Here is a 10,605-nt window from a genome sequence, read left to right on the forward strand (position 1 = left end):
TATCAAGATGGAATATTTTTACCTTTTTTTTAAGTCAGATATGAACGTATTGTTTTACCCTGTATGTCAACAGCTTTTCTCAGTTCCAGATAATGTGAATCACATTTTTCAGTAACTTTAAGGAAATACTCATACAACCTAAGATGTAGTTAAGTTACATTTAAAGTGAATTTATGTTATTATCTACAATAATGTCTAAATCTGAGGAAATACTCATACAACCTAAAATGTAGTTAAGTTACATGTTAGTGTCTACAATAATGTATAAATTTGGGATTTATTTCCACAACAGATGATTATTCTATAAAGAAATGTAAAAGGTAAGTGAAGTAAATCAAAGTTATAAAATGACTAAACAATACATGATAAAAATTCAGTTGTTATAAACATATTCAAAAACAACTGCATGTATATTTTGGGCTATAAAAATTTGCACTGAACAAAAAAATGGCTATTATTATGTTTTAATTTGAAACATACAATTCACTTACATAAAAAAATTAAATATACAAATGTGACACAAAATATTATACTTTCCACTACATTTAGGGAAAACTCGTCTAAAAATGTGTAAATAATATTTCAACAATTAGTACAATTTACGTGTATATAGTTTAAATTGTCCTTTACGTATCACAATTAACTTGTATTTATATAGATATTGGAAAAACAAGTGACATTCATGCTACTACTTTATTCTATAATACTGTTTAGTAGCAAAACCGTTTTAGAAAATAAATTTTTTCTCAAAATTCACAGTATTGGTAAAAAAGGAAGGAATTCGTGCATTATTCATGTAATACCTATGTAAATGTTGGTCAGTATAGTGGTGAGTAAAGGACAATTCAAACACAATATGCATAGACTGTACTTCATCACTACAAGAGGTCAAATCTGCATCCAGGAGTGACTTTTTTTCTCAGTGCTTACCAAGAGTGAATGCTAGTGCTATTAAACACTTTACTCAAGGAAAACACACCTTTTGCTCAAAAGTGGCAGATACCTCGAAGATGATGAATAGTACATTTGTACAAGAGTTACAGAATTATAAGATGTACGTGAGTATTAATTATGATCTTGGTCCATTTTGTTTTATAGCCATCACAATTATAGCCATCATCAATGCTGTGAGCACTTACTGTCCTTTAACTCGTTCCTCTCGACAGATTCCTATCCCATTTGTAGACTTTAGTTCCACTGTAGACAGACCTCTATTTAAAATCTCATTTCCAAATTAAGTGATGTATATTTGAGGTAAGCACATTTTTTAAAACTTCACATTTGACAAGATTCAAAGTAAGGGTGTCAGTACTGTCACAATGAAATAATTATATATATAGATATATAGATATATACATGATTCATGCTGCTTATGTGCTTCTTTGCACAAAATGAGCACTGTGTTACCAAGTATCAAGATAAACTAATACTTCAAATTCAACATTTCAGTTGCATTGTGGCTATCAGCAGCAAGATTGTTTTATTTTCTTGTATCATTCCTCGGATCATAATTTTAGTGATAATGAAAGGGCAACTGACCCAAATAAGAGTAACTCTATAGTGAAAAAGAAGAGTAGTTAAAAAAATTTATGAAAAACAGAGATGAATAAACATTACTCTGTTTGGTGTAACCTGATGCAGCAAATTTATTTCCACTTGCTGACTTGATGCTTAACTCAAGAACACGTTACTTAACATTATAATTTCTTATTTTATCAACAAGAATTATGCAAAGTTGTATCACCTTTTCTATTTGAGATAAGTATACATACAGAGAAGAAAGTCCTATCAGCATTCTGGGTCCTCAGGAATGATTGAATTTGAATGAGTAAAGACTCCTCACCAAAAAGGAAGTATGTGACAACCTACTTTGTCTTCTAGACATTTACACCAATGCCAGTGTTCAAGAACAGTCCTTTAAGAACTTCACTACAAAAAAGGGTTTTGTACAGCATATCCCCTTACTTCATACCTGCTTGTGCCATTCAGGGATAATAGCTATTTGTCCACTGCTGAGAAGATATTAAATAAATGTCATTCTTCCACTCAGATTCATATCAAACAAGCTTTTGCAAGTTGAAAAGGCTGAAATTTCTTGACTTACAAATGTTTAATAAAGTGCCAGTTGTGACCACTGCTCCTTGTTTTATACAATCTTATCCTGTTAAAGAAAATCACAGACGTGGATGACCATGAGAAGATAAAAGTAAATGTCATTCTTCCATTCAGGTTCATATCAAGCAAGCTTTTATTCAACATACAACCTCTGTGTAAAATTTAACTGATTAATAAGAGAAAAAACATGGTTTCATGATTTTCATTCATGCTCTTGTTTTCAGGAAGCAGAAGTTGCCAATCCTTTACAATGCTAGTTCTAGGTCTAGCTACACAGTTTGAGTTAAAATGCAATTTTTGCTCAGTTGTTAATCCTCACATCCATTTCCCACTGACTTACTGCATACATGATGCACAAACACTTCCATGTCAGCAAAGATAGCACAGTAACAATATTGTTGGCATGTTATCCCAATTTTTGTACACCAAGAGCTACCTCCCAATTCCATTTGCCAGTGTTAGTGAGAGCTCGTGGCTAACTGGTTGTTTAATGGAAAACACTTGCAAGCATCACCAAATATCACCTTCATCCTTATTACATATGGCAAATCCAAGAACAGACTTGATTTTCTGGTTCCTTCTCATCAGAATTCACAATTTCAGTGACAAAAAAAGAATATCTGTTATATTAATATTTCCGGATGATAAATTCAGTTAAATCTAAAAAAGTAAGGACTAAGCCAAACAATTTAATACCCATTCAAAATCATCATTAACTGTAAGAAGCATACCTTTTCTCATGATGAATATGAAAATGAAGAGCACGAGACACAAGACATACAAGCATTGGACGAAACACTTTGCCCTGTCCATCAAAGTAATAGCTAGATATCTGTTCTAGCTCTTTTTTTGGTACCCACAATTCCTACAAAGAAAAAATATAGAATCGTTTCAATTCTTAACAATGGGTTAAAATTGAAAAATTTTTTGGTTAGGAACTGATTTTGTAAGTATTTAATCAAATGTAGGTTTCATTTACCAAACAAACTGAAATAATAAAAAAATTAATCAAATACTTTACTTATACAGATAGTAAGTTCAATCTCTACATACGTAAACCAGTTATATATTTTGGTATCACATATTTGTACTGTCTTTCCATCATAATTGAAGTGATTGTGTAATAGAAATGACTAATTAAGCAGAATACTAAAATAATAAAGATCTTTCATGTTAAAATATTTTCACAAACTAGTGGTCACAACTAGCACACAAAAGTTTTGCTGTAATAAATATTATTCATACACACTTTACTCGAATGATAAATTTGTACATATTTAAGAAATAATGCTGTAACAATAATTTTTGGAATTTTGTAACAAAAGATAAGGTATAAATTAACAAATTTAAAAAATAATTAGAATTATTGCTTTTACAGCATTTCCAAAATATTTTTTTAATTAAGCACAAAAAAATAATAGTGAATATTATATCCCAAACCATAAAGCTATTATTAAAAACTTTTCCAGATAATAAAAGTAATACAAAAAGTTTTGTTCAAAATATCTAAACAAAACATTTATTATTCATACTTCTACTTAATAAGTGACTTAGATAAATAAATTACAAATTTAGTTGAAGAACTTTATAAATTACAAAGTGTCTTAAACATGTATTTTTCCAAATATAAAGCACCTAAGCACAGTATAGCTGCATTGAAATGATTAACATCTATATAAAACAAAAACTGACTTTCCTGAAACAAGTACTTTAATGTGCTGTATTTACATTGTTGCACTGGTCAAGTTTAAGTTCTTGATTATACTTGCAGTGTAAAATTAAAATAAGATCAACAATAAAATAGTATTTTTCTTGCTATTTTCAGTTTTTTAAAATAACTTTTGAAATAAACACCTTTTTAATTTCTAAATACATATCAGCAAGATCAGTCGCTACAAGCTTATGAGGATCTGGAAAAACTTCAGAATCAGTTCCTGGTTTGTTGACCACTGGAACTTGTGACTGAAGACATGAGGTAGAAAACTTTTCAGATAAAAAGACACCAAAACAGGAAGTTTGTAACTGTGCATGCTTACAAGGATGAATTATACAACTAGTACAATATCCTGTCATTCTTCGTTCCTGTAAGTACATGTAGAAAAAAAAAGATTATTCAATTATCAGGTTAACAAAGCTCTGGTGATAAACAAAATTTACATGTATCTATTAAAAATGATTTATTCATCAATAATAAAATATTTTGCAAGTATAAGGAAATAATGTTAACTTCTCAGAGATAAAATTACCATGTTACTATTCTTTTCTAGATGAATTCTAGGAAGTGTGTATTCATTGTTCATGTGGTCAAAGCACTACTTTTCTTTCTAAAAATAAGATATGATAATTTTCAGATAGACTAATTTCAGTATGTTTTCCCATTGTCATAGAAGATATTATTAGAACATATTAAAATACAACATCTAAAAAATAATCTAGGTCACAACATTTAAAGACAAAATTTATTGTTCTTTTATATGTCCCAATGTAATAACACTATTTTAATAAAAGTATGAGTGGGAATAAGTTTAATACACACAGTAAAAAAAACTCACTGGATTTTATATAATTCAGTTGTAACTACAAACAGTAATAATGAAATGCTTGTAAGTCTTAACATATTCTTATAAACTACCAATAAAAACAACAACAACAAACATTCTTAAAATACAACAGATGAAATATTTCATAATTCCATTTTACCAAAATTTCATTTAATATTATACCATTCTTGAGGAACATGAGGGTAGAAACTTCTCACATATACCAAAAAAAACAAAAAACATTAAATATTTTGTTTGGAAATCCCAATGAACCTTTTTTATTTCATTGTACTATTGCAAATTATGTGACCATTAATTGTCCTGAAATAAAAAAAAGTCTTTTTACTAGTTAGTAAAAGCACATCTAGAAGATAAATACTTATCACCAGTGTACTATATTCAATTATAATACCTTGCTTCTGGATAACTTGTTTTAAATATCAAAAAAGTGAGCATTTTATTAATAATAGATCATTTTGTACATCTGTTTCATGAAAATAAAAAATTACTTTCAGTATACAAAGCAGCATTAATAAATTATTTCTCTACCAATAAATAAAAAATTACTCCAATAAAACCATTTTAAAGTAATTAGGGAGTAAAACAACTTCGTTTGATATATATAGTTGATGCATACTTTTAATTTCTATGCTTGTATTATTTTAAAACCTTTAAAAGTTAACTAAAAATGAAAATATAATTTAAAATTTGCCAAGGTTTCACAGGCAACTAAATAGAAACACTTACATGTTTTACTTCAAGTTTAACTTGTGTCACATTATTTGTGCTTGATTTTACCATGTTAAAATCTAAATATTTCATTCAGTTAAGAAATTTGTGATGCACGATGAGGACAGGAGCTGATATGCTTTGTAAAGCTGTAGAAGATGTACCTCTTGAAATCAATCATGTAATGATGGCATATATTGGGCACACTGAATAAAGAACACTGACCAGGTCTTTTGTACATATTCTGTTCATAGGCTTCAGATTTAGAAGTTTTTCTATTTCAATAAATGGGAGACTTGTGTTTGAAACTTTTAGAACAATACTTTCAGAACATCCCGAGTTCAGAGATATTTGCAGTCTATTAAATTATCCAAGTTACATCCATTTTTAGCCATCACATAGTGGCTCATAGAATGGCTCCAAGTTTGTTTTTTACCAAGTACAAACTTTAGCTTATAGCTCCATCATCTCTTCACTGATTTGAAATATAATTACAGTTTTGGATTCAGGAGGTCAAACCCTTTCAACTGGTGTATTTGACCATGCCCAAGGTCTTATAGATTAATTTACTCTAATCCTGCCTAAAATAATTTCAATTTGAGAGTAGGCTGGTAGAAATCCTGATAAGTAATAAAATTGAATCAGGTATTTGTGCACCCTATGCTTCATATTGTTAGCACACAACAATATAAATAATAAAAAAAAATGTCTCATAGATTAATTTATTCTAATCTTACCCAAAAGAATTTCAAGCGCTGCGGCTATTGAGGATTCCCTCTTGTTTTTTGAGTTTATTTGGGGGGGAGGGGAAGATAGGATTCGAACCCGCGACCCTCAGATTGAGAGTCGAGCACCCTAACCACCTGGCCATGCCAAGCCAATCTCGGATTGAATCCCGCTCAAAAAATAAAAGATAAGTCAAGTATATCGTTATCTAAAATCATAAAGCACTATGCATATTTATTTCATTTGCATCTATCATTGGGCCCTGCATGGCCAGGTGGATAAGGTGCTCGACTCGCAATCTGAGAGTCGCGGGTTCGAATCCCCGTCCCACCAAACATGCTCGCAATTTCAGCCGTGAGGGCGTTATAATGTGACGGTCAATCCCACTATTCGTTGGTAAAAGAGTAGCCCAGAGTTGGCGGTGGGTGGTGATGACTAGCTGCCTCCCCTCTAGTCTTACACTGCTAAATTAGGGACGGCTAGCGCAGATGGTCCTCGTGTAGCTTTGCGCGAAATTCAAAAACAAACAAGCATCTATCATTATCAGAAATATATTGTTAATTTTTTTTCCAAAACACTATCGTATTCTAGATGGCCGTTCCGTCACAATGTTTGTGGCTTAGAAACTATATTTAGTACTTGTAATGGTTTGTTTTCCTCTTGCATGGCAGAAAGTAAATAAATTAAAGTAACCTCTAAAAAAAAGTTGCATAAACTCCGGTTCTGTCAGATTTTGGATTCGTCTAAATATCCATTTAGCCTTCCTTCCTGTACGAAAACTTGCATAATGTTAACTGCTTTGGACTGTATTCAAGTAACTGCCTTGTACGATAACAAAACATTTGGTTAATTATTTTATTCGTAATTAATGCTACAACAAAAGATATTTTACTTAAGGGGGAAAAAAACAACAACAACAAAAAACGCCTTATCAATTAGTTTAATAATTTGTTGTTTTTGCAAGTGACTGTCATTGAATGGTACTACAAGGTTCGCTGGTCGATATTAAGTTTTAGAATCCACACTCTTATTCATAAATATATATAAAGAAAACGTAATTCTGAAATGTTATATTTTCGCTTGACTGTGTACAAATATGTCGTTTTTATATTGGCTGTGGGCTTTATTTCTCTACTGCACATTGTAACGTACCGGTAACAAACCTATCTTTAATCCTGTAGTTGAATGCTCTTATTTCCAGGTAACAGTCTAAATAAACCATGGCATTATTTTTGTTGGTTCCTCAATTGAACAATGTTACTTCTAGATAACGTACCCTTATAGATCTTCTATTTAAGTAAGTAATTAAAATAAAGCATCTTTTCCACCATATTTTAATAATTCGTGCTACAAAGGGTTAAGATGGCTTATTTTATCAGTTATAACAAAGTAATGAAAAATATGGATTCCAAGACTTAATGACTACTTGACTTTTGCCCAATAACCTAGAGATTCGATATTTTAAAACAGTTTTTATCACCGTCTTCACCTTTCGTTATCAATAATAAACTACATATAATTTTGTTTACATTTTGTTGATGATGCACATTACTGTAAACCTAACTTGATGATGTTGAATCTTGTTACTATTCAATACACGATTGTTAACTTTTACGTTCATATTGTTGTAACTTCTTTCCTTGGCTGTTTTTTTTTTTTTTTTTATTTATCTAGTGAAAATAATTCAAAGTTCAGTCCATGTAAATGATAAGTTCGTTTTACTTCCTTAAGTGTTTTTACAAACTGCCTTCACCGGATACGGTTGTAGGTCACGTTTAAAGATGACGCTAACTGTACAACACTGACATAAAGAACAAACTTGCTTGTGCCATTTCACGGTTGAAACAAAAAAAAACAAAAATGACAGCTTTTCTAAACTGGCTAGAAACGACTCTACTATATTGAAACAACTAATTATTTCTTTTCTTACTGACTTTTAATTATCCTTTAACCATTTTCTAAATGCTTCGCTGACCCTGTTATTATGGTCCACCCTCTAATATATTATGAAACCTGATGTCAAATCTTTAGAACTTTCTTGGCCTAATTTAATGACATCATTACAATCTGCAGCTCCCTCTAGCTAACTAACAAATTACAACATGAAAAATATATCTTAAGACAGTGTATTTGACCACAGATCTCCCTATGTGTAATTAGATTCAACTTGATTAATTTTGAAGCTAATTCTATACTTGTTTAACGTGTTTCATATACTTACAGATACTATGTTAGCTGTAAAAGCAAAGTATAGATTACAATCAATCTCAAAGAAAAAATTTGTATTATCGAAAAATCAAACTGAATGGCAGCAATGTATGCAAGCTTTAAATGCCGTATACCTCGTATACGATTCTAAAATTTTATATACCTCTTGTCAAAAAGTGAAGATAAAGTTTCTTTATGAAAACACACCTAAATAACAGTGGCATAACTACAAAAAATGCTCCTGCATAAAAAGTAATTGAGCCCCCTACATCTATTTCCCTATAATTGTAGTTACGATTCGGAACCTCCGCAATTGCGGGGATATACACTTACGCCACTGCTTAGTACTTTACTTACGATAATACAACAATCTGAAACGATTGGGGGTTTCACTCAGAACCCACGACTAAACATCCATGTAAAATATCAGTTGAGAAACGGAGGATGCAATGTATTCATAAATAGTCTTACTTCGCAGATGTATACACTTCCAATTTTGCAGCTATACTATTCGTATTTTCACATGCACAGTCCATCAACTTACTTATGTGTGTAGTAATTTTCACATATCAGTCCTCTTTTTTTTATTTTAACTTAAGGGTAGTATGGTTTCTTTTTCTTTTCTTTTTTATTTAAGGGTAGTATGGATTCTTTTATTTTTTACTTAAGGGTGGTATGGCTTCTTTTCTCTTTTTACTTAAGAGTAGCATGGTTTCTTTTTTTTTTACTTAATGATGGTATGACTTCTTTTCTTTTCTTTTTACTTAAGGGTGGTATGGCTTCTTTTCTCTTTTTACTTAAGGGTAGCATGGTTTCCTTTTTTTTTACTTAAGGATAGTATGGTTACAATAAATTTATAGCGTAACACCATTTATTCGTGGAAGTCATTAGCTTGAATTTGTGAATAAAATGTACATTATCCTATAACTTCGCGTAAATAAGAAAAAACTAAAAAAAGCTATTAATATTAATGAAAAAGTAACAGAAAGTATTCAAAAATTAAACAAATATAAAGTGTCTTCTCCGATTCTGAAATACTAATCGTTATTGATGCAGAACTAGTGTAAGGAAGTCAACAACATACCTAATATTGACACATTTTAATCACGAAACACTCGAAAAACGTTAAATGTACCCTTATTTAGAAATAACAAATAAGGTTCTCCACAGATTACGATGATGTGGATGGAAATTATTTTCTGGGCCCCAATTTCGGTATATTATATAAATCGCGCGACATTACAATCCGGGTGTCACATCGCAGTTTTAAGTTCTGTACAGTGCGCAGTGCATTTTTTGGAACGTTCGTTTCTTATACTTATTCACACTCAAAGAAATAATTAACCAGTGTCTTCATAAACATACATTAAGCTTCTGACGACACTATAAAACAATACTGCATACTATTTGTATTTAAAACAAGTTATGTTCACATAATACTAGCATTGGTTAACTATTAACCTCGTGAAAATCAGTGGTATCTCCATTCCAAAATTGGGCAGTGGTGATTTCAACACTTAATTAAATGAAAAACATTCATTTTACTAAGAGTCCACACATCATTTAATTTAATACCAAAAGTCACATCAAGTTTAAATAATTAAAAGGCATATGAATTGATTATTAAGACCAATATCAAAATGTTCATTTAGTCTTAAACAGGAAAAAAATAGCTTACACTAAAAGATTCTAGTCAAAACCCAAGTGTCAACCCAATGATTTAAAACTCATTAATTTGTATGATAACAACAAAAAAGATGGTAACGAGAAGACTAAATGCTCCTACTTATTCATCATGAATATACATAGAACTTAGAAAATAAAACTGATGATTCAATTTCCTGCAAATTAACATATCTATGTTGTTGAGTTTTATACCGAAAAATTTATTAATAAGTGTCATCGAGTCAGGCATTTAAAAACTCACATGACATCGTTGTTTTTTAATGAATGATCTTTTACGTTAAAGGTCTTGCAGTTTCAAAACTTCGTCGCCGTTAACATGAAGCATTTTACTAATACCTTTGTTCACTTTTAGTATCCATACTCGTGTTTCAGAATTTTCGTGCACAGTGGCTATAAGTGTATAACAGTTTCTCAATCTGAACGGATAAACTAAAGGAAAGGTAGTCTATAGCATCCACAGCTAACTCTTCTTTGACTGAATAGTATGGTTTGATCTTATGTGCACCCGCGGTTCGACAGTGCAGAGCGAGTTTTCCAAAGGCTGGAGACGGCTTGAATGGGTAATGAAGAAAAACTTTAATATAAGTTTAACATAACAGCA

The 10,605-nt window shown here is 30.8% G+C and overlaps 1 protein-coding gene across 1 annotated transcript in view; it reads right to left on the reverse strand.

The window, feature by feature from the left end:
* Nucleotides 1–10,605, reverse strand: part of LOC106463513 (decaprenyl-diphosphate synthase subunit 1-like) — a 30,638-nt gene that overhangs the window by 11,143 nt on the left and 8,890 nt on the right. Inside the window, exons 2-3 of the mRNA XM_013923554.2 lie at nt 3,970–4,197; nt 2,847–2,980 (exon numbers count right to left, since the gene is read on the reverse strand). Of these exons, the coding sequence (XP_013779008.1) occupies nt 2,847–2,980; nt 3,970–4,197 (362 nt within the window). The remainder of the gene's footprint in view (nt 1–2,846; nt 2,981–3,969; nt 4,198–10,605) is intronic.

Source organism: Limulus polyphemus, unplaced genomic scaffold (genome assembly GCF_000517525.1).
Source record: "Limulus polyphemus unplaced genomic scaffold, Limulus_polyphemus-2.1.2 Scaffold1428, whole genome shotgun sequence".
NCBI lineage: Eukaryota > Metazoa > Arthropoda > Merostomata > Xiphosura > Limulidae > Limulus > Limulus polyphemus.